General features: G+C 38.9%; 1 protein-coding gene across 8 annotated transcripts in view; it reads left to right on the forward strand.

The window, feature by feature from the left end:
* CUNH8orf34 (chromosome unknown C8orf34 homolog) overlaps positions 1–26,038 on the forward strand; it is a 538,401-nt gene that overhangs the window by 90,605 nt on the left and 421,758 nt on the right. For 7 of the 8 annotated variants that reach the window (XM_021165867.3, XM_021165882.3, XM_021165875.3 and 4 more), the window contains exons 2-3: positions 7,293–7,440; positions 14,159–14,290. In XM_021165867.3, the coding sequence (XP_021021526.1) occupies positions 7,293–7,440; positions 14,159–14,290 (280 nt within the window). The remainder of the gene's footprint in view (positions 1–7,292; positions 7,441–14,158; positions 14,291–26,038) is intronic. The other variant, XM_029481772.2, reaches the window with a different exon arrangement.

Raw genomic sequence — 26,038 nt, forward strand, 5'->3', positions numbered from 1 at the left:
GAGGCAGAGGCAGAGGCAGAGGCAGAGGCAGAGGCAGAGGCAGAGGCAGAGGCAGAGGCAGAGGCAGAGGCAGAGGCAGAGGCAGAGGCAGAGGCAGAGGCAGAGGCAGAGGCAGAGGCAGAGGCAGAGGCAGAGGCAGAGGCAGAGGCAGAGGCAGAGGCAGAGGCAGAGGCAGAGGCAGAGGCAGAGGCAGAGGCAGAGGCAGAGGCAGAGGCAGGCGGATTTCTGAGTTCGAGGCCAGCCTGGTCTACAAAGTGAGTTCTAGGACAGCCAGGGCTATACAGAGAAACCCTGTCTTGAAAAAAAAAATCAAAAAATAAGAAAAGAAAAGGCCTCTTAATCAGTAGACCTGCTAATATGGGAGATGGAGGAAATTTTATGGGGAAGCTGTCCTAGACAAAGAATCCCAGGCAGCAACTGTCTGTTAAGAGAGGGAGAGTTTTCCCCAGGAAACCCCCTCCTAATTGGTTATCCAATACTAAACACTATTGGATATAATGAAATCATACATACACATGTAAATCTAAGTAGATTTTCACCAATTACTAGATAAAGAGAGGCCATGAATTATGAATTTGAGAGAGAGCCAGGGAGAGGACATGAAAAGCGCTGGAGGAAGGAAAAGAAAGAGGGAAATAATGTAAATATATGTAAATTAAGAGAAAGAGAACACTAATATCAAAATAATGTCAATGATAATATTTCATATGTTTACAATATTGCAAATCTATGTCAATAAAAGATAGTGATTATAATAAAAAATAAATAATAAATGATCACTCACATATATAATTTATAAATGTTTATAAATTATAATACATAATAAAATGTATTCTTTTGAGGAGCATCAATTAACATTAAGTCAGAAAAACAGAAACTATTTTATGTGTCTTGGTAATAATAACGTTAGTAATAATGAATTCACATGATAAAAGTTGAACTCCTGCTAGAGCCAAGAAGCTAGAGTGGGTGTGTTGGTGAGCAAGGGAGGGGGGCGGAGAGGGTGTTTTTCAGAGGGGAAACCAGGAAAGGGGATAATATTTGAAATGTAAATAAAGGAAATATCAAAAAAAAAAAAAAAAAAAAAAAAGAGCTCCAAGGCCAGAGAACTGCTGCTGCAGGTCAAGAGAGGCCGCCATCAGGATCAAAGCTATTGACTCTGGAGATTTCAGGCTACAGCACACAAGAACCATCTGGCTATTAACTGTGTGCCTGGAACTGCTACAGTTCCTGGGTAGCTTTTCATGCTTTTATCCCAGTCTACAGTGGAGTTTTCTAGAAGCTCTGGGAGGTTATTACAAGTCTCTTGATTGCCCTCATTTCTGCCCTCAATAGACTCTATAGAACAGTTTCTTCTGCTTCTCTCTGCTCTCCAAGGCCTCTACAAATTCCTCATTAGGAAGCTCCAATCCAGATCAATGAACGAATGAGTTCTGAGAAACAGTTCCCTTTTCAGCAGTCTCTACATAACTTAAGCACTGTATATATTATCATCCTTCACTTTCCGGCTATCATTCGCATTTAGTTGATGGTGAATTGCATATTAAAGCAATGATGTACCTGACTCAAACCTACACAGCTAGTAAATAGAACCATTCATCAGAGTGGTTTCAAAACCTGGGTGCTGAGTCATGACTGTGTTGTAGACCTCATGTTGTATGCTGATTGTATTGCCAATGTTATTGTTAAGAGTGATTATGAATTCAATTATGGGCAAGTTTGATAATATGTTTTCTAGACTGTGAGTGCAAATCGGGTACCAAGTAAAGCAGCATTTGCACTTTATCAATCCCCTAGGTCCTTCCTCTAAAATACCTAAAAATATTTAATTTGTGGGAAAGATGGTATTACTTCTTTCTTTTTGCCTTTTTTTTTAACCAAAATCTCAGAGGGACTTTCATACCAGAACCTTTACATTAATGGTAATGGTTATAGATAATTTCCTGAAGGTATTCAGCCCAATAATTGAGACTGACTTAATATTCTCAAAAAATTGCCCCTGTGCTGAGTGAACCTTGTGGACTAAACACCAATCAATTCCCACTTTGAACTTGACTTTCTACCTGCACAACTCTATTCTCACTGCCCAAATCTATCAATTCCTTGGTTATATTTCTGCATATCTACAACCTCTTGGTTGCAAGGGACTGGCCATCTATTGCTGAGCTCCTTTGAAAATGATTTAAGTGTTCTTGTATAGAAAAGGGATTTCTGCAAGTTCAAAGTCCTCAGGCTTATTTAAATGCAAAATGTCTGGACACATATATTCAGAAGCCAAATAACACTTCTTGTATTTGGCATCATCTGAAGATAGACTTTTGACCAAGCAACATATTATACCAAAAAATTAACTGTTTTAATTGCTTATGGTTGAATGTATCTTTTCCTTTAACCTTATATATTTATTAGTGGGTTAAAATGTGTCACTGAAATTACGAGACTCATAATACTTTTGAAATAGAGCTACTTAACTGCTCTTCTGTAGAGAATAGGGTATGCTTCAGTATCTTTTCAAAGAACAAAAATATAGACATTTTCCATCTGACTTGAAAGATAGAATTTTAGAAACAAAATTATATGCAATCTCACAGGGTCACAACAGAAAGTTACCCAGGAAAGAACCTGGGCAATTTTGACTGACCTAATTTTGCTGTGTCTTAGTGCCCAGGGTTTCTATGTCAAGATAAACGCTGTTGGTCCTTTCATTCCCCTTTCTCTCCATTATCTAGTGATCTTTGTAATGAACAAGAGGTTCAAGCACAATACTGCACATCTCTCCTCTAAGGGCCAAATTTGAAATGTTGTGAGTTGTGTTGTCTTACATTGATATGTAATTGGAATTTAATTGAGCACAACACTGTGTTATGAATGCCAATAGATGGATATCCCCTATTTAGTGATAGTAATAATTATGCCTTTTCAATGATGGTGTCTTAGTTTGGGTTTCATTGAAGTGAACAGACACCATGACCAAGGCAACTCCTACAAGGACAATATTTAATTGGGGCTGTCTTACTGGTTCAGAGGTTTAGCCCATTATTATCAATGCAGGAGCATGGCAGTGCCAAGGCAAACATGGAACATAAGTAGCTTAGAGTTCTACATCTCTATCTGAAGACTGCTAGGAAAAGACTGGCTCCCATATGGTTAAGAGGAGGGTCTCATTGCTCATCCCACAAGTGACAGACTTCCTCCAAAAGGGCCACACCTACTTCAACAAAGGCATATTTCCAAGTAGTGCTACTCCTTGGGCCAAGCATATTCAAACCACCATATTCCACTTCCTGGACCCCATGGGCTTTTTCAAACACGTGAGTCTATAGAGGTCATACCTAAACATAGTATAATGTAAACTATATTTATCCCAGTTTCCAAAGTTCTCATAGTCTATAGCAGTCTCAATAATGTTAAAAGACCAAAGTTCAAACTCTCTTCTGAGATTCACTTACCTGTAATCCCCAAAGCAAGACCAAAAACCAGCTAGGCAAACTCCAAACTGTGTCTCCATGTCTGATGTCAAAGAACTCTTCAGCTCACCAACTCCTTTCACCTTTGTTGATTGGATCAAACTTCTTTCTCTTAGGCTGGTTCCATTCCCTGTTAGCAGCTTTCCTTGGCAGGTATACCATAGCTCTGGCATTTCTAACATCTTATGGCCTCCAAGACAACTTCAACTTCACAGCATCGTGTTCCAGTGTCTGGGATCCACACATGATCTTCTGGGCTCTTCCAAAGGGCTTGAGTGACTTCTCCAGCTCTGCCCTCATCAGCAAGCACTCTAGGCTCTGGTTGACTCCACTTTACTACTGCAGCTGTTCTTGGTTATCACCCCTGGTATGGGCATCTCCAATACACAGGGGTCTCCTTTTGCAGCTAGACCTCACCAATAGCCTCTCATAGATTCCTTTCATGGTGACAAACTTCAACTTCTTTGCATGATCCCTACAGTCCTGGGCCATCAACTACAACTGAAGTTGCACCTTCACAAATGGCCATCCCTGGCTTCTCACAACATCAAGCCTTGGCTACTCTCCATGACCACTTCATGCCTTCAAAACCAGGTATTACCTGGGTGATTCTTATATATTACCAAGTCCAGCTGCAGCACAAGGTACAACCTTGGCTATCTCTGGAACACAGGTTCTTTGTCATCTCAAAAAACACTTATCTGAATATTGTACCTCACTGATGCTGGTCTCTTCTTAATCCCAACTGATTTCTTACCTTTTGCTAACCAGTATCAATTGTTCCAGTAGTCTCTTCTATTCTTTACTCTAAAGCCAGAGCCATATTTCTGAAGCTGCCAAGTTCTGTCCCTTGCTGGGGTTGGAACACCCCTACACACACACACATACACACACACACACACACACACACACACACACACACACATTCTATTACCTGCTTTCGCTTTTCTAACTCCCTCACTGGCTAAGTTTGGCTATCTTGGAATTTGCTCCATAGATTGACTTTGAACTCAGCATCTGCATACATGCCTCTGTCTCTTGAGTTTTGGGATTAAAGGCATTTACCACCATGCATGTGTTTAAGCTTTTTTTTTCACCTAGAACTTGCTGTCTCATGCTTGAACTCAGATATATGCTTAGCTTTGTGTCCTGGAATGAAAGGTGTGTATCACCATGCCTAGGCCTAAGCATTTCATGGCCACTATTCTTCAAGATCTGGATCAAAAGCCTGTGTCTTTCAGCCTCAACATCTGGATCACAAGTGTGCCCTCCATTTCTGTATTGTAGTTCATTCCGGGTTAAAAGTCCAAAGTATTTGTTGTTTAACTGCAAAAATGAACAATAAGCTTACCTGGGTGGGATCTTGCCAGGAGATCACCACTCCATTAATTTCTTTATCTCCTTGAACACAGGATTAAGCTCATTATCCTTTCTGTGCCCCTTTATTACTTGAACCATACATCTTGTATTGTTTTCTTTTAAACTTTGCTATGCTTGATCAGAACATTCTTCATGAGAATAAAGTCTGTGCTGGGCTTTTTTGAGACTTCCTTTGTCAAAGCAATTAATATAAATCTCTAGACCTTAGCCTCATGTAGACTCTTCAGACAAGGGGAAAAAACCAGTAACATTTGTCACCAAAATACCACAAAAACTGTCTCTAGGCCACATACTGAAATTCTTCTCCACTGAAACCTCTTGAATCAGGTCTGCACAGTTCAAGTCACCCTCAGGAAGAAAGCCTTCATATTTTTACTAGGATGGCCTATTAAGCCCACGTAAAGCATTCCACTGCTTTCCAATTCCAAAGTCCCCAAATATACATTCTTCCAAACAAAAGCATAGTCAGGCCTATCATAGGCCGGCCTCACTCCTGGTGCCAACTTCTGTCTTAGGGTTTTTCTGTATGAACAGACACCATGACCATGACCAAGTAACTCTTATAAGGAAAAAATTTACTTTGGGCTGGCCTACAGGTTCAGAGGTTCATTCCATTATTATGAAGGTGGGAACATGGGAACATGTAAAGTGTCCAGAAAGGCATGGTATTGGAAGAGCTAAGAGTTCTACATCTTCATCTGAAGGCTGCTAGCAGAAGACTGGTGCCAACATGGTTAGGAGGAGGGTCTCATTGCCCTTTGTCACAGGAACACAACTCCTTAATAGTACCGCTCACTGGGCCAAGCATATTCAAAGCACCACAGATGGGAATGACCACTTCTCTTTCCAATCTTTCAGCATATAAAAAGTATTTCCTTAGCAAATGCTTTGCATCAGAGTACATTCATGAAGCAACCTGTATTGATCTTTGAATTTCCAGCATTAGCATTCAGATGCTCTGAATTATCCTAATTGTACTCCTAACAGCAACATGAGAACCTTTCACCTATAAAATATGTATTGTATCTATGAAGATATTACAGTCACCCCTTGGCCCATCCAAATTCTTTCTCAATTTAACCTCAAAGTTCATGTCAGTAACCCTAAAGATGGAATACAATTCTTTGGAAGTCTCTGTCTTCCAAAAGTGAATAAGATGAAAATCTTTCCCTTCATTTAAGCATGACTCTTGTTTGCCTTGGGTGGGGGGCCCTGACATGAATCTGGACACAAAATAATATAGGCTGATAAAGATGATTTAGAGTAAGCCTCTCAGAAAATATCATTGGAGTCAGACTGATGACAAACATGCGAAACACCTGAGGAAGAACATTAAAGTAGAAGACACAAGCCAGCATCATCAGCAACAAAGACACAAGCCAGCATCATCAGCAACAAAGACACAAGCCAGCATCATCAGCAACAAAGACATAAGCCAGCATCATCAACAACAAAAAGGAAACAAAGAAAAAAAAATAAGCAAAACCAAAAATGGAATCGTAGTTTCTGGTACCCTTTGTTTCCTAAGTAATCCTAATATTTAACTTTTCTGACCTACTCAGCAGAACAATTGCCACTTACATAATAGAAGTTAAAATGACAATTGACAGATGACAATAATAAAACAGGCAAGATGAGATGTTAAGAGGGGAGGCCAGCTCAAGAGCTGAATTAGTGGACATGAAACAGTGTCCCCATCTTTGTCGTAACACAGATGTTCATGTCTGAATATCATAACTGATTACAACCAGAGATTGTCCTTTGTTTTTCCTGTCTGAATAAAAATAATATGTAGACATTATCTCTGGGCAGATTTTGGCATAATTTAAGGTATCATTAGAGCAACTAAGAAATAAAGAGTCTGTGTTGTGGGTAGAGACCTACTCATTGGGAGAGGACAGAGAGGAAAAGGGAGAGGGAGATAGATATAGAGAGGGAGGGGTGGAAGGAGGGAAAGAAAGAGGGAAATGGGAAAAGGGAGATTTTTATAAAAATTATTCTATACATTTTATAGATTATGTGAAATTATATGACATTGTGACTACTAAATTTTTTTCTTTAATTCCAGCATGTTCTTTGGGAATTTTGAGGGAAATTATATCTTAGTTTCTTTAATTTAAAGCTTAGTTTCTAATGGGATTCCTTGAAAGAGTAATTGAAGACTTAAATTTTTAGATCATAGTTTAACAAAAAGAATTTAGATAACATCTCTAGTATGATTTTGGCTAGTTTTTGCTGTGTTTTGCTTGTGGAACACAAATGGTTTGTTTATTTGTACTAGTTTGTCCTCAGAGTGAAAACAGTTTCTAACATACCTGACTAGAAGGATTCTGGAAGAGTTTTAATTAGTTGCACTGTGTGAACATTGTAGTGCCAAACAATGATGAATGCTCAGGTACTGTTTCTTCTTATTAGATGTAAATGCTTGTCTTGTTCTGTCTTTAGGAATTAATGACCAAGTTAATAACTGAGACACCTGACCAGCCAATTCCATTTCTCATTGACCATCTTCAATCTAAACAAGGAAACCAAGGACAACTGCAAAGAGCTTTGTCAGGGTCAGCAGCTCTCTGGGCAGAAAGTGAATCATCAGGTAATTGGGTGGAGGAAACCAAACTTTTGAATATATGTGCTATTTGGGATACATCTAATATAGTGCTTCTCAACCTGTGGGTTGCTACCTCTTAGGAGTTATTTAAGACTATTGGTAATCAATGATATCTACATTATAATTCATAACAGTACTAAAAAGACGATTATGCAGTAGCAACTAAAATAATTTCATGGATAGTGATCACCACAACATGAGGAACTATGCTAAAGAGTCTTAGCATTAGGAAGGTTGAGAACCAGTGATCTAATAGAACATTTTCAAAACTATTTTTACTTATAATATGATAAAACTAGAATTTCCCAATATTCTATGATCATAGTTTCATGTTCAATTTTTATTTAAAACAGTCTTGATTTGAATACATTAAAATGTACTGTGCTTCTATGGATGAAAATCAGAGTGTTTCATTTAATAAAAATGATTCTGATTTGCAAAAAAAATAATTTCATTCTGTATAGATTTGAATTAATCATTCAAAATTTGTGTTTCATTTAAAAAACAACTTGGTTTTAAAATATACAGCTTATTGTTACAGAAAAGTAATGAGACAATTTCTACAAAGTTACTTTTGTTTTACTCAAAACTATTCTGTATTTTTCAAAATCCTAATATTATCTATCCTGTGTGGTAAATTTAACTGGGTGACTCTGAACATTGGGGGCATCCTTCCAAGTCGACATAGTTTGCTTTCCACATTAAATGAGGAAAACAACAAGGTAAATGTGGCTTCAATCTTTCTGCACATTGTTCTTCAGGTTTGGGGTTTGCTATGAAATCCCAGTCTCTCCATGGTTTGGGCTGATCTGTTTATTCCAACTTGATGCAACATAGAAGCATTTTAGAAGAGGGAATCGCAGTTAAGAAAATACCCCTAAAAAATTGGCTTGTGGTCAATCCTGTGGTATATTATCTTGATTGATGACTGATGGGCAATGGTCCAGTTGACTGTGGGCAGTGGTACCCCAGAGTTGGTGGCTCTGAGTTTTATAAGAAAACAGTCTGAGCAACATGAGTAGCAAGCCAGTTTCATCATAGTTTGTTATAGTTCCTACTTCTGAATTCTTGTTCTCAACTCCTGCCCTCAGTAATTGAGGGCTTCTGGAAGATTAAGGTGAAATGGAATCTTCTCATCCCAATATTTTGATGGCTATTCTATATTAGCATTGCAATAGCAATCCTAAGTAAGAAATGGCTGTCATTTTAGGTAGGGTTTCTATTGCTGTAGAGACACCATGACCAAGGCAACATTTATAAAGGATATTTAATTGAGGCTGGCTTAAAAGTTTTGAGATTTAGTCCATTATCATCATTGCAGGAAGCATGACATTGTCCAGGCAGGCATGGTGCTGGAGGACCTGAGAGTTTGACATCTTGTTCCAAAGGCAAACAAGAGAAGACTGTCTTCTAGGAAGCTAGAAGGATGGTCTCAAACCCCATGTCTACAGTGATACACTTTTTCCAACAAAGCCACATTTATTCCAACAAGTCCATAATGCCTAATAGTGCCATGACCTGGGCCAAGCATATTCAAACCAACACCTGTGGATAACCAACTTTTTGCCTAATTCCCTTGCATATTGGACTGACTAGTCGCTAAATGATTCCCTAGGATGCTACCATATTGCCTTCTCTCATACTCAGTGGAATTTCAGGAAATTTTTTTTTGTATTATCATAGTAATAGTTTCTTGATAATATTACAAGTATATACTAAGGAGGGCAGAAAGTGAATATCCTCTGAAGAAGGTAGACATTACTGGTGATGATGTCTACATAAAAGTTATTTCAGTAAACAAGAAATTACAACATGAGTTTGCCATACAAAGCAGAGAACTCTTGTGTTGGCTTTTCCCCCTTTTGACACCACTTCGTTGGGTTTCTAAGTCAGAGGGTTTATTGCCAAATGCTTATGTTTCTAGATGCTAAAATGGTGCCCACCTTGTGACAAAAGATCAAATGGACATCTGTGAAGTTATAAAAGCTAACAAGGATATATCTTATAAAAATTTTTACTTATGGGAGCAGTAATATATTAAAATCTGAATTATTTACCAATGCACCTTTAATATTCAATGTGCCAGAAGCCAATGTATAGCTTATCCAGCTTTCTTCAGCTTAAAATCAAACTGTTGACTAGTTTACATCCTCATCTGGATACTGAGCTGGAGAAGAACATATTTCTAAGCACATTTGCCTTGTTGGCAAACAAACTCTTACAGGATATGACTGAGGTCCTTATTTTCTTTCTGGCTTTTAGCCTGTGTTTTTTCTTAGCTGCTTGCTAGCTACAAGTAGAGTTCATTGCTACATGATTCTTACATTTTTGGCAGATTATTTTGTGTAAGTCAAGAAATCCAGTCAAATGAGGTTTCTACAATGAAATTATTACAATGCAATTATAATTACTATCTCAACAGCTTTGCTTATTATGACAGATGAGAATCAATGGTCCTCTTTTCATTAAAGAAAAGGAAATAGTCTAAGTCTTGGTTAATCATTACTATGTTACTCTCCCAGATTTCTTAGAATTCACATTCCTACAAGTGGTTGTTGACTTTTCTTGGACAGGGTAGAAGAAGCGAGTAGATTATTATAGCTACTGGCTTAGTAACTTAAGTAATAATATGAAACATGAATGGCAGTAATTATCTTCCAATACACCCCATTTCTGACATAGTTTAGCACACCAATCTCCATTCTTTCATTCCTGTGGATTGTATGTTCCTTTGATACTGGATGAGTCTCATTTTTGAACCTGTTACCTTGACCCAGACCAGAGAGTCAGAATTGCATTCAAATGCCTGTTTGTATTGCTTCCTAAGATGCGCCACAAAAATTCAAATTCACAAGTAAGAATTACCGTGTGCTTTAAGTTGTGCTGTTTATCAAAAGGTAAATGTTCGGGCTGGTGAGATGGCTCAGCAGGTAAGAGCACCCGACTGCTCTTCCAAAGGTCCTTAGTTCAAATCCCAGCAACCACATGGTGGCTCACAACCATCCGTAACAAGATCTGACTCCCTCTTCTGGTGTGTCTGAAGACAGCTACAGTGTACTTACATATAATAAATAAATCTTTAAAAAAAAAAAAAAAAAAGGTAAATGTTCTTGATGAAGAAGAGTTGGAAATTAGAAGAAGTAAGTGACCCATAGAATTTATACAACTCCATGGATAAATTGTGTTGAAGACATGTATTAGTCAAAATTAAAACTTGTAGACATCACTAGAGAAGTGTTTTCCAGCAGAGCCCAAAATTAGAATGATTTACTGAGACAAGTGGATGTGTTACTCGTACCAGGGTAGAAGATGGGACACAAATTCTGTGGAAGAGTTGGAAAGGTTGATGAACAAAAAGTAGACATAACTAAGTGTAAAACCTGGCATAAAATATAGCAACTGTGTGTGGAAACAGACTTCTCCATAGAACCCCAGTCCAATATTTAAAAGCCTATGTATGAGAGATTGATGTGGTTAAAAACAAGAGAAACGGGATTCTAGCTGTGCTGAAACTTAGTGTGCAACCTTAATTTTTCTGTTGCATGTAACTTTCTCTACCCAGCCTTGTGTTCCCAGGGAGTCACACTCTTGCACCTGTCCAGGAATTATCTCAGATCCTCAGATTGAAGAAACACACACACACACACACACACACACACACACACACACACACACACACATCAGTTAAAATTCCTTGGCTAGCAATTACTTCCCAGGTTCTTCCATCTCTGGTGGCTCTGTCTCCCTCCAAGGATGCTGATAAAACTTTTTCCTGAGTCTCTCTCCTACCTGAGGGAACCTGGAGGTTCCACCTTTTCCATCCAGCCATTGGCATACATCTTTATTGATGGATCAAGAACCAATTGGGGATCAGGACTTTCAGCATCAGTACTCATAGATTACCAATTAAATCAAAATATCTGAACCTTAACCTTACATATTTCAAAGCCTACTTTTAACAAGGATTCTTAAATGTTTTAACCTCCTTTCTACTAGCCCACCACCCACCAGAGGTTGTGGAAAAGAAAGGATACAGGGGAAGTGGACCTGTGTAGAAATGGTTCTTTTGAGCAGATCCCATCTGCATTGTCAGAAAAACAGTTCAATAAGTATGTCAGCACTGACAGTTTGATCCAGTTGCAATTACTTCATGGATACACCAGTAGTTCAGTTCAGTCATGAGGGATTCAGAGCAGCAGGGATGCCCTGAGGTCTTTGTGGTGCCTCTTTCAACAAAGACTTGAGACCAAGAAGTCACCCATATCTATATCTATAAGCAAGCCAAGCCTTGCAAAGCCACTGTCCATCACTGTCCATTGAGTTCTATTTATACTTCCTCCAAATATCATGGGTCCTCCATGGGTCTTGATTCAGCATGTGAGTCTGACTTAGAAAAACTCCATGTGAGCCTTTATCAACTGACATCACTCTGCCAATAACCCTGAGTCTGTGGAAGTAACAAGAGGCAATGGCATGCCACCAGAAATTTTTTGGTGTGTTTCTGTCTAAAGAGTCCTAATAAACAGAGCTGAGCTAATATTATGCAAAGTAATGGTGGACTAATACATGTGTGTCAATAGCAAAGAACCCTTTATCACATGCTATTCTACATGCTTGCTTTAGCAGAACATCCTTTCACCTGTGTCTGCTTCAGAGAAATATTCCTTCACATGTTTGTCCTAGCAAATCACCATCCAACACATCTGTCTTTCCAAAGAACCCTTAAGTTTTCACTTTATCGGTGATAATTGATGTCAAGAAGAGTGGTTCTAGAGAATGAGAATAATAAGAATAAGAATAAAAGAATAAGAATAAGAATAAGAAGGATAAGTGTGGTATGAAAAATGAAGTTTCTCAGAATTGAATCAAGAAAGTCTTACGTCTATGATTTGTGTAAGTTTAAAGAAGTCGTCCATGTTTCACCCATGCTGTCAGACGGACAAGAGAAATTGTAGCAAGGTCTAGAATACTGCTGTGGGTAATGATGAGGAGTAGTGAACAGTGTGGTGAGTGGTGTTTCCTGCTTCCCTTTATTTGTGGAGGCCTCCCATTGCAGCATCTGCAATGTAGGAAGTCTTCTGCCTTGATAGTGTGTGTATGTGGCAATGGGGTGAAACATCTATTCCAGGGAGATGCAAAAAAAGAAAACATGAAAAAATGAGGTACATGCTAAGATATGAAGTGGAGATCTAAAAATGGTGGAATGATTGTTTATGTCAGAGAAGAAGGGGAAATGTTTCAGAAGGGAGACATGGAGGGAGGAAGAAAATAATGAGTTCTTGGATGTTAGCAGAGTCAACGAATGATTGTTTGGATGGAGGTTAATGGTTCCCCTTTAAGCCATTGCCGTGATTTGAGTTATTTTGGAGCATTTTCTAATCCATTACACTCAACAGCTTAAGAATAGAGAAGAAATATTTTTCCTAAATTTCTAAGTTGTCATATTGTCGCTTTTAAATACCTCTAGCAACTCAGAGTGCAGCATGTCCTCACGTGTTCAACATTTTGTGGTGTGGAAGAGAAACCTTTCTATTTGTTTCATATTTTCAACACAAAGCAATTATCTTTGTGGAATACTTCCATGTGCATGCACATATGAGCACACACCACACTGACACCCACCTACTCTCTCTCTCTCTCTCTCTCTCTCACACACACACACACACACACACCACACACAATTTTGATATTCCAAACTGTAGCTTCAATTCTTCAGGAAAATAATTTTGTAGAAATGAGTTTCCCTGAATGTACATCATTAACCCCCTTCATTCAACACTGCCTGTCTCATTTTGTGGACTCCACTCTGGAGCTCTGTTGAGTGAAGTAAGCTTTCTCTGTCCGTGATTCAATTTCTAACACTATCAGAATTCCTTTTCCAGCATTGAATACAAATTTAATGAGATATTCCACTTTCGTTTTCTGTCAGTAGTTATTTTTTTTAAAAAAAAAGCACAAAAAAACTCCCTTTAAAACACTGTGTGAAATTATATTTTAACCCAGCTTTCTGAGAACCTCTTCTTTGATTTTGTTTTGTTTCATAGATTATTTTACTTATATTGGGAAGTCAAAAAGTAAGATCCTGACATTTAATAGTTGTAAGATTATCATTTACCTTTGTGTCTTAAATCTTTTATATTTCATTTAATATATATCATCAATTCTTTCTAGAATGATAGTTTTTAATTGATCCATACTTAAGTGTGGAGTGTTGTATCTGGTTCCAAGTATGTCAGTAGTGTAGGCAGAGTTTCCCTTGCTGTTTCTGTTTCATCATGAAACTTGAAACTCTGGGTACTATCTATCTTTCTATCTATCTATCTATCTATCTATCTATCTATCTATCTATCTATCTATCTATCTATCTATCTATCTATCTATGTACGTATGTGTAATGTGCTATAATTACATGACAAATCATGACTGATACTGAAATTGCTAATATCGGTCAAATCTTGTGTTTGCTGTACTGATGAGTGAATTTCTTTCTCTCACATTTAGTCAGGCAAGGTAAAAACCATATCCTGACTAAGTTATTTCACAACTATGACTTATGGACAAAAGTATGAAATAAAGAACAAAATCCCATGTTATATGAAACACAGCTTCTCTTGGTAACCATTTAAAAAAATAAGATGCTCTATTTCATAACCAGAAATTTTCATCCTTATTATTATGATCTGTGTATATTTTGTTTTAACAGAACCCAAAGGAACAAGAAGGGATTTTAGAAGCTATGATAAACCTTGGCAGATGAATGCAAAGAAGCCTAAAAAATCAAAAAGTGATCTGGCTGTATCTAATATTTCTCCTCCATCACCAGACTCCAAATCATGTAAGTTTGTTACTTAAATGTTATTAACTTCTCAAGTCTTTGTAGTCTTGAAAGTAAAGAAAACTTAACAACTGAATTCAAGCTTTATATTTGTTTTTAGTTATTTTTTAATCCTAATGAATCCACTTTCGTACCAGAATTTTCATTGAATTTCGTGCACACAACAATCTGTTCTCCTTTATACCTTCTCAAGTATATAACTGTCTGAGATCTTTTCTGATATTCTGTCATTTGAACATTGTGAGCTACATGAAAAGTGTCTCTTACCTCTTCTGGCCTGTTGCAGACCACCTTTGAAGCACTTCCGATTTACAGAAAAGCAAAACAAATTTTTAGAGAAGAAGGGAAAAAGATTTTTTTTCTGAATATTGAAACCAAATTAAATCCCCTCTCCCTACTCTCCAGCATTTCATCAAAGGTCCCTCCTATTTCTTGAGGTTGCCTGTTTCCATTCTTTCTGCTGGCTCTCAGGGCTTCAGTCCTTTTTCCTTACCCAATATCAGATCAGGTTTCCCCTCTCCCCTCCCACTCCCACTCCCATCCCCATTCTCTCCCAGGTCTCTCCCCCTTTCCCCACTTGTGATTGCTCTCTTCTCTCTCCCCTCTGCCCTACCCTTTTCTTCTGAGTGGGTGAGGGCCCTCCTGAGTATCTCCCCCACTCTTGCACTTTAAGCCTCTGAGAGGCTAGGCACTTTCTTTCCCACTGAAGTCAGACAAGGCAGCCCAACTAGTAGAACATATCCCATATACAGGCTTTTGGATAGCCCCAATTCTAGTTGTTCAGGACCCACATGAAAGCCAAGTTAGTTGACTCTGTTGGTTTTCCTTTGGGGTTTCTGTCCCTTTTGGGGCCCACAATCCTCCTTCCTATTCTTCTGTAAGCGTCCCCAAGCTCTGTCCACTCTTTGGCTGTGGGTATCTTTATCTGTTTGAGTAAACTTCAGGGTGGAGCCTCTCAAGGGACAACATGTTCCTGTCTGCAAGCATAACAGAGTATTAGTAATAGGGTTTGGTGTTAGTGCTTGCCCATGGGATGGGTCTCAAATTGGGCTGTTAACTGGTTGGCCATTCCCTCAGTCTGTTTCATTCCCTGTGACCACATTAGTTGTAGAAAGGATAAATTTTAGGTTGACAGTTTTATGAGTGGGTTGGTATCTCTATCACTCCACTGGAAGTCATGTCTGTACAGGATGTGGCCTCTTCAGGTTCCATATCCCTAATGTAGTGAGTCACAGCTAAGGCCACCCCCATCGATTCTTGGGCATCGATCCCTTGTCCCATTTCTCTATCTCATCCTGAAAGTGCCCCCACTTCCTCATCCCTACCCCATCAGTTGCAGATTTCTACTAATTTTCATGGCCTTGTAGCCATCTCTCCTGTTCTTCCCACACCTGATCTTGAATCCCCATTCTCATCCCCATTCCCTTTCTTCCCAGTTCCCTCCCACTATCTGTCTCTTTATCTGATGTCTGTTGTCTCAAGCTAAGTAATAAACTTAGAGAATCCCTTTTCTCTGAAGAGATATGCCAGACCCCTCGCACATGGAGGCTCTGTGCTCTAAACATGATACTGCCAAGGCATAGCATAGCTGCCAGTGTGACAAACTCATTAGGTTATTTTCTGTCTTGTTAATTTATTTACAGTGTCCAGTTACAGCAAAATGTTAGCAAGAGGCTTCTAATGATGATGAAATAACAAGCCAACATCCCTGAAATATGTGTGTGACAATAAAAAACAGTGGATTTAAGTCATTCATGTATACATAATTGCCAAAATGTCTAAATTTTTGAAGCAGTTGTTAAAGATATATATTTTGATCTGTGAAGCACCATTAACAATAGCACAGTTTGCTCTTCTTGCCTCTCTCTCTTTTTTAATTGGGTATTTATTTCATTTGCATTTCCAATGCTATCCCAAAAGTCCCCCATATGCCCCCTCACCCACTCCCCCTGCGACTCCCACTTCTTGGCCCTGGCATATAAAGTTTGCACGACCAATGGGCCTCTCTTTCCACTGATGGACAACTAGGTCATCTTCCGATACATATGCAGCTAGAGACAGGAGATCTGGGGGGTACTGGTTAGTTCATATTGTTGTTCCCCCTATAGGGTTGCAGATCCCTTTAGCTCCTTGGGTACTTTCTCTAGCTCCTCCATTGGGGGCCCTGTGATCTATTCAATAGCTGACTGAGAGCATCCACTTCTGTGTTTGCTATGCCCCGGCATAGTCTCACAAGAGACAGCTATATCTGGGTCCTTTCAGCAAAATTTTGCTAGTGTATGCAATGGTGTCAGCGTTTGGAAGCTGATTATGGGATGGATCCCCAGATATGGCAGTCTCTAGATGGTCCATCCTTTCGTCTCATGCTCCACTATGTCCATAGCAGCCTTATTTATAATAGCCAGAAGCTGGAAAGAACCCAGATGTCCCTCAACAGAGGAATGGATACAGAAAATGTGGTACATTTACACAATGGAGTACTACTCAGCTATTAAAAAGAATGAATTTATGAAATTCCTAGGCAAATGGATGGACCTGGAGGGCATCATCTTGAGTGAGGTAACACAATCACAAAGGAACTCACACAATATGTATTCACTGATAAGTGGATATTAGCCCAAAACTTAGGATACCCAAGATATAAGATACAATTTGCTAAATGCATGAAACTCAAGAAGAATGAAGACCAAAGTGTGGACACTATGCCCCTTCTTAGAATTGGGAACAAAACACCCATGGAAGGAGTTACAGAGACAAAGTTTGGAGCTGTGATGAAAGGATGAACCATCTAGAGACTGCCATATCCAGGGATCTATCCCATAATCAGCTTCCAAACGCTGACACCATTGCATACACTAGTAAGATTTTGCTGAAAGGACCCAGATATAGCTGTCTCTTGTGAGACTATGCCGGGGCATAGCAAACACAGAAGTGGATGCTCACAGTCAGCTATTGAATGGATCACGGGGCTCCCAATGGAGAAGCTAGAGAAAGTACCCAAGGAGCTAAAGGGATCTGCAACCCTATTGTTGGAACAACATGATGTACTAACCAGAACCCCGGAGCTCTTGTCTCTAGCTGCATATGTATCGAAAGATGGCCTAGTTGGCCATCACTGGAAAGAGAGGCCCATGGGACTTGCAAACTTTATATGCCCCAGTACAGGGGAATGCCAGGGCCAGGGGAATGGGAATGGGTGGGTAGGGAAGTGGGGGGAGGTATGGGGGACTTTTGGGATAGCATTGGAAATGTAATTGAGGAAAATATGTAATAATAAAAAAAAAAGAATGAATTTGTGAAATTCCTAGGCAAATGGATGGACCTGGAAGGTATCATCCTGAGTGAGGTAACCCAGTCACAAAAGAACTCGCACAATATGTACTAACTGATAAGTGGATATTAGCCCAGAAACTTAGAATGCCCAAGTTATAAGATACAATTTGCTAAACGCATGAAACTCAAGAAGAACGAAGACCAAAGTGTGGACACTTTGCCATTTCTTAGAATTGGGAACAAAACACCCATGGAAGGAGTTACAGAGACAAAGTTTGCCTCTCTCTCTTGCCTATTGCCTTCTTGCTCCCCCCACCCTCTCCATTCCCTTCCCCTCTCTCTCCACGTGGTCATGGCCAGTCTCTATTTCTCTACTCTCTCCTTCTCTTTGCCTTTCTCTGCCTCTACTACCATCTTAATGCCCCTCCGCATACCCTGAATAAACTCTATTCTATACTATAAAAAAAAAAAACAACCAAAAGCAATAGCACAAAATAGACAAATAAAAGATTAGCAAGTTTATCAAAATGAGAAATAAAATTATTTATTTTCCCCACACTGATGCAGAATGTGATAGTTTCAACAAAGAAAGTACAAGTGGCAAGTGAGGAAAGTAAGTGGGTAAGCATACTCACCACAAGAGCCTGATAGCCTGAGTTTAAACTCCAGAAGCCACATATTGCACATTGAGATCTAGTTCCTGCTAGGCATTCTCCACTCCTCATACTAATGCCATGGCATGAATGTGCACCCTTATACAATAAATAAATGAATATAAACATTGAATAGATTATAAAAGAGAAAAACAGAACACAAAGATAGGGGCTCCTATCCAAATGCCAGTAATCACACTAAATAAGAGGACTAAGCCTCCCAATTAAAAAGTAAATACTACTCCACTTTTTGTCCTTGCATTTCCTTTAGATAGGAACAATTCTGGGCCAAAATTTTTGAGATGGGTTGTTAGCCCCATCCCTCAACTGGGGGCCATGCCTATCTACTGGAAGTTGTCTCTTCAGATTCCATCTCCCTACTGTTGGTCATTTTGGCTAATGTCATCCCCACTGGGACCTGGAAGCCTCTCACACCTCTAGTGTCTAGAACTTTCTAGTGATTCCTCCATCTTCTCTGCCCCAACTTGGGATTCATGTCAGGTTCAGACTGTGAACCCCCACATTATTGCTGCTGCCAAGATGTGCTTACCTGGTATGGCTGTCTTCTGAGAGGCTCTGCCAGCGCCTGACTAAGACAGATGCAGATACTTATAGCCAACCATTGGACTGAGCTCAGGGACCCCTATAGAAGAGTTAAAGGAAGGACTAAAGGAGCTAAAGGGGATTTCAATCCCATATGAAGAACAAGAGTATCAACTAACTGGACCCCTCAGAGCTCCTAGGTTCTAAGCTACTGACCAGAGAGCATACATAGGCTGGTCAGGGACTCCCACTTCATAACTAGCAGAGGCCTGACTTGTTTGGCCTTAGTAGGAGGGGATGGACTTGGTCCTGTGGAGACATGATGTTCCAGAGAACGTAGATGCTAGAGGTGTGAGGTGTGAGTGGGTGAGTAGAGGAGCACTCACTTAGAGGCAAAGGCAATGGGGGATTGGGTAGGAGCTTGTGGAGGGCTGATGAGAAGGGTATAACATTTGAAATATAAAATTTTTAAAAAGCAAATACTATCAGGCTAGATAAAAAGAGCATAGATTAAAAGCAAGCAAACCAAAAGAAACAGGCAGACCAAGTTTTAAATATAAAGGAGCCTCCATGACTAAAGCAATAACAGACAAAATAAAATGTAAGATGAAGACAAGTACCAAAAATAGGAAATTATCTCATAATAAATAGTATCTCATAACAATGTTATTGAACCAGGATGACATAATTCACTGGTAAAAAATATAACTCATTGTTAGTGTTCTTGTCTGGCATGCACACAAGACCCTGGCTTGAATCTCCAGTTCAAAAGTGAGGAGAGAAGGAGGGAAGGAGACAGACAGAGGGGAGGGGGAGAATTTACAATATAAATCCAGGAAGCACTACATATAATCAGGATCAAAGTTCTCAAGAGTATGATGGGAAATTTACAAAGCTAAAGATAGTCTGAGTACATAGAACAGGAACAGAAGTAAGATACAGGAAATTTCAGCAACGCAACCAACTACTTTGAGTTAATTGACTCTTACAGAATATTATGCCAAACAAAGTTAGAATATATAATTTTTCATTCAATAAAATATGTTCAGAAAGATAAACAATGTGTCATGCTGTACTAAATTTTAAAATTTAAATTGCACATGTGTAAAAAAGATTCATGAGGTAGGGACAGAAACTACACAGAAATTAGACAACATTTTGATCTATAATATATAAAATTATAGGTGAAAACTAAGTAGAAGTACTTAGAAAGATATTTCTAGCTCTTTAAACATTTTAATAAACGTAGCACAAAATTGTTGATATCAGAATTCATATTTAAAAAGCAAATTATGATTAAAAACAAAATGTGTTGAAAGAAACTTATTAAAAGAAATTGAATTGAAAAGAAAAAATAGATGTAGGAGTTGGTTGTTTGAAAATATAGATCTAGGTTGAGCAGTGGTGGCACACGCATGCCTTTAATCCCAGCACTTGGGAGGCAGAGGCAGGCAGATTTCTGAGTTCGAGGCCAGCCTGGTCTACAAAGTGAGTTCCAGGACAGCTAGGGCTATACAGAGAAACCCTGTCTCAAAATACAAAAAACAAAAAACAAAACAAAACAACCCCCCCAAAAACAAAAACCAACAACAACAAAAAGAAAATATAGATCTAGAAAGATGTATAAAATATAAACCAAAACTATTGAAAGATTAAGTAAGCACTTTGGTCACATATGGTAAAAATATTAAAAGGCTATTTAGAAAATAATTTGTGTAACCTACGTCAATAGAAATGACAATAGAAATAAAAGATAGAAATTCCTAGAAAGACATTATCTAAAACTGAAGTAAAATAGAAATGTTTTAATTTCTTCTATCAATGAAGGAAGTTAAATTCATCTAACAATTTACCACATAAATACCTCAAGCCAAAATGTCCTCACTGAGAACAAAACATTTGGGGGGAAATGAAATTGTGCCACAGGAATTTGTTATGGAATATAGAGACACATAATGGTTCATATTTCAACTCATTTTCAGAAACCATCTTGACATTATTTCTAAAACAGCGTCAGGGTGGGTGTATTAGTTCCTTGTCCTGTGGCATTACTAGATACCTGTTAAAATCAACTTAAAGCAGAAAGTTTTAATTTTGGCTCACAGTTTATCATGGAAGGGGAGTAATGGCAGTAGGACATGAGATGGCAGCTGGTCATCAGGCATCCAGACAGGGATGCAGGGAAGTGTTGAAGTGATGCTTGTACTCTGTTAACATTCTCCTCTTCTGAAGTTAAGAACTCCAGCCTAAAAGATGTAATGCTCTCATCTATTGGGGGTGTTTTCACCTTAATGGACCTAGTCTAAATTAGACATCCCCACCATTTCAGTTAGGACACAGAGACAAAGCAGTACTGAAAGGCACAGAGCAAGATGGCGCCTCCAAGTCTTATCTCAGTGATTCTGTTCCTTGTGAAAGTCCAACCTCATCTTTTTACTTCCAAACAATGTTGCCATGATTTTATCCCTTTAATTAATTAAACTATTCAAGCTCTATAAATGCAATCTATCAACCCCCCTCCCCGACACACACACACAACACACTAGAGCATGTTTTATAATCTCCTAGGTGTTTATCAATTACAGATTGAAAAAATTAACCATTACAAGCACAAAGACTTTTATCAAATATTGCAACAAAAGAATAATAAGTTGGTATATTTGTTTCATCCAAGAATGGGCAGATTAAGAAAAACTACATAATCTTTTCTTTTTTTTAATTTTTAATATTTTTATTACATATTTTCCTCAATTACATTTCCAATGCTATCCCAAAAGTCCCCCATAGTGCCCCCCCACTTCCCTACCCACCCATTCCCATTCTTTTGGCCCTGGCATTCCCCTATATTGGGGCATATAAAGTTTGCAAGTCCAATGGGCCTCTCTTTCCAGTGATGGCCGACTAGGCCATCTTTCGATACATATGCAGCTAGAGACAAGAGCTCCGGGGTTCTGGTTAGTACATCATGTTGTTCCAACAAAAGGGTTGCAGATCCCTTTAGCTCCTTGGGTACTTTCTCTAGCTTCTCCATTGAGAGCCCTGTGATACATCCAATAGCTGACTGTGAACATCCACTCCTGTGTTTGCTAGGCCCCAGCATCGTCTCACAAGAGACAGCTATATTTGGGTCCTTTCAGCAAAATCTTGCTAGTGTGTGCAATGGTGTCAGCGTTTAGAAGCTGCTTATGGGATGGATCCCTGGATACGGCAGTCTCTAAATGGTCCATCCTTTCATCACAGCTACGAACTTTGTCTCTGTAACTCCTTCCCTGGGTGTTTTGTTCCCAATTCTCAGAAGGGGCACAGTGTCCACACTTTGGTCTTCATTCTTCTTGAGTTTCATGCGTTTAGCAAATTGTATCTTATATCTTGGGTATCCTAAGTTTTGGGCTAATATCCACTTATCAGTGAATACATATTGTGTGAGTTCTTTTGTGATTGTGTTACTTCACTCAAGATGATGCCCTCCAGGTCCATCCATTTGGCTAGGAATTTCATAAATTCATTCATTTTAATAGCTGAGTAGTACGCCATTGTGTAAATGTACCATAATTTCTGTATCCATTCCTCTGTTGAGGGACATCTGGGTTCTTTCCAGCTTCTGGCTATTATAAATAGGGCTGCTATGAACATAGTGGAGCATGTGTCCTTTTTACCGGTTGGGACATCTTCTGGATATATGCCCAGGAGAGGTATTGCTGGATCCTCCGGTAGTACTATGTCCAATTTTCTGAGGAACCGCCAGACTGATTTCCAGAGTGGTTGTACAAGCTTGCAATCCCACCAACAATGGAGGAGTGTTCCTCTTTCTCCACATCCTCGCCAGCATCTGCTGTCTCCTGAATTTTTGATCTTAGCCATTCTGACTGGTGTGAGGTGGAATCTCAGGGTTGTTTTGATTTGCATTTCCCTGATGATTAAGGATGTTGAACATTTTTTCAGGTGCTTCTCTGCCATTCGGTATTCCTCAGGTGAGAATTCTTTGTTCAGTTCTAAGCCCCATTTTTTAATGGGGTTATTTGACTTTCTGGAGTCCACCTTCTTGAGTTCTTTATATATATTGGATATTAGTCCCTTATCTGATTTAGGATAGGTGAAGATCCTTTCCCAATCTGTTGGGGTTTTTTTTGTCTTATTGATGGTGTTTTTAGCCTTGCAGAAGCTTTGTAGTTTCATGAGGTCCCACTTGTCAATTCTCGATCTTACAGCACAAGCCATTACTGTTCTATTCAAGAATTTTTCCCCTGTGCCCGTATCTTCAAGGCTTTTCCCCTCTTTCTCCTCTATAAGTTTCAGTGTCTCTGGTTTTATGTGAAGTTCCTTGATCCACTTAGACTTGACCTTAGTACAAGGAGATAGGAATGGATCGATTCGCATTCTTCTACATGTTAACAACCAGTTGTGCCAGCACCATTTGTTGAAAATGCTGTCTTTCTTCCACTGGATGGTTTTAGCTGCCTTGTCGAAGATCAAGTGACCGTAGGTGTGTGGGTTCATTTCTGGGTCTTCAATTCTATTCCATTGGTCTATTTGTCTGTCACTATACCAGTACCATGCAGTTTTTATCACAATTGCTCTGTAGTAGAGCTTTAGGTCCAGCATGGTGATTCCACCAGAGGTATTTTATCCTTGAGAAGAGTTTTTGCTATCCTAGGTTTTTTTGTTATTCCAGATGAATTTGCAGATTGCACTTTCTAATTCGTTGAAGAATTGATTTGGAATTTTGATGGGGATTGCATTGAATCTGTAGATTGCTTTTGGCAAGATAGCCATTTTTACAATGTTGATCCTGCCAATCCATGAGCATGGGAGATCTTTCCATCTTCTGAGATCTTCTATAATTTCTTTCTTCAGAGACTTGAAGTTTTTATTATACAGATCTTTCACTTCCTTCGTTAGAGTCACGCCAAGATATTTTATATTATTTGTGACTATTGAGAAGGGTGTTGTTTCCCTAATTTCTTTCTCAGCCTGTTTATTCTTTGTGTAGAGAAAGGCCATTGATTTGTTTGAGTTAATTTTATATCCAGCTACTTCACCGAAGCTGTTTATCAGGCTTAGGAGATCTCTGGGAAATTTTAGGGTCACTTATATATACTATCATATCATCTGCAAAGAGTGATATTTTGACTTCATCTTTTCCAAATTGTATCCCTTTGATCTCCTTTTGTTGTTGAATTGCTCTGGCTAGGACTTCAAGTACAATGTTGAATAGGTATGGAGAAAGTGGACAGCCTTGTCTAGTCCCTGATTTTAGAGGGATTGCTTCAAGCTTCTCACCATTTACTTTGATGTTGGCTACTGGTTTGCTGTAGATTGCTTTTATCATGTTTAGGTATGGGCCTTGAATTCCTGATCTTTCCAAGACTTTTATCATGAATGGGTGTTGGATCTTGTCAAATGCTTTTTCCACATCTAACGAGATGACCATGTGGTTTTTGTCTTTGAGTTTGTTTATATACTGGATTACGTTGATGGATTTCCGTATATTGAACCATTCCTGCATCCCTGGGATGAAACCTACTTGGTCAGGATGGATGATTGTTTTGATGTGTTCTTGGATTCGGTTAGCAAGAACTTTATTGAGGATAATTGCATCAATATTCATAAGGGGTATTGGTCTGAAGTTTTCTATCTTTGTTGGGTCTTTTTGTGGTTTAGGTATCAGAGTAATTGTGGCTTCATAGAATGAGTTGGGTAGAGTACCTTCTGTTTCTATTTTGTGGAATAGTTTGTGAAGAACTGGGATTAGATCTTCTTTGAAGGTCTGATAGAACTCTGCACTAAACCCATCAGGTCCTGGGCTTGTTTTAGTTGGGAGACTATTAATGACTGCTTCTATTTCTTTGGGGGATATAGGGCTGTTTAGATCATTAACCTGATCTTGATTCAACTTTGGTACCTGGTATCTGTCTAGGAACTTCTCCATTTCATCCAGGTTCTCCAGTTTTGTTGAGTATAGCCTTTGGTAGAAGGATCTGATGGTGTTTTGGATGTCTTCAGGATCTGTTGTTATGTCTCCTTTTTCATTTCTGATTTTGTTAATTAGGATGCTTTCCCTGTGCCCTCTAGTGAGTCTGGCTAAGGGTTTATCTATCTTGTTGATTTTCTCAAAGAACCAGCTCCTTGATTGGTTGATTCTTTGAATAGTTCTTCTTGTTTCCACTTGGTTGATTTCACCCCTGAGTTTGATTATTTCCTGCCGTCTACTCCTCTTGGGTGAATTTGCTTCCTTTTGTTCTAGTGCTTTTAGGTGTGTTGTCAAGCTGCTAATGTGTGCTCTCTCTAGTTTCCTTTTGGAGGCACTCAGAGCTATGAGTTTTCCTCTTAGAAATGCTTTCATTGTGTCCCATAAGTTTGGGTATGTTGTGGCTTCATTTTCATTGCACTCTAAAAAGTCCTTAATTTCTTTCTTTATTCCTTCCTTGACCAAGGTATCATTGAGAAGAGTGTTGTTCAGTTTCCACGTGAAGGTTGGCTTTCTATTATTTATCTTGTTATTGAAGGTCAGCCTTAGTCCATGGTGATCTGATAGGATGCATGGGACAATTTCAATATTTTTGTATCTGTTGAGGCCTGTTTTGTGACCAATTATGTGGTCAATTTTGGAGAAGGTACCATGAGGTGCTGAGAAGAAGGTATATCCTTTTGTTTTAGGATAGAATGTTCTGTAGATATCTGCCAGATCCATTTGATTCATAATTTCTCTTAGTTTCTCTGTGTCCCTGTTTAGTTTCTGTTTCCATGATCTGTCCATTGGTGAAAGTGGTGTGTTGAAGTCTCCCACTATTATTGTATGAGGTGCAATGTGTGCTTTGAGACTTGCTAAAGTTTCTTTAATGAATGTGGCTGCCTTTGTATTTGGAGCATAGATATGCAGGATTGATAGTTCCTCTTGGAGGATTTTACCTTTGATGAGTATGAAGTGTCCCTCCCTGTCTTTTTTAATGACTTTGGGTTGGAAGTCAATCTTATCAGATATTAGAATGGCTACTCCAGCTTGTTTCTTCATACCATTTGCTTGGAAAATTGTTTTCCAGCCTTTCATTCTGAGGTAGTGTCTATCTTTTTCTCTGAGATGAGTTTCCTGTAAGCAGCAAAATGTTGGGTCTTGTTTGTGTAGCCAGTTTGTTAGTCTATGTCTTTTTATCAGGGAGTTGAGTCCATTGATATTAAGAGATATTAAGGAAAAGTAATTGTTGTTTCCTGTTATTTTTGTTGTTAAAGTTGGCATTCTGTTCTTGTGGCTGTCTTCTTTTAGGTTTGTTGAGGGATTACC

This window comes from Mus caroli, unplaced genomic scaffold (assembly GCF_978045245.1).
Source record: "Mus caroli unplaced genomic scaffold, Mus_caroli_1 scaffold_1, whole genome shotgun sequence".
Lineage (NCBI taxonomy): Eukaryota > Metazoa > Chordata > Mammalia > Rodentia > Muridae > Mus > Mus caroli.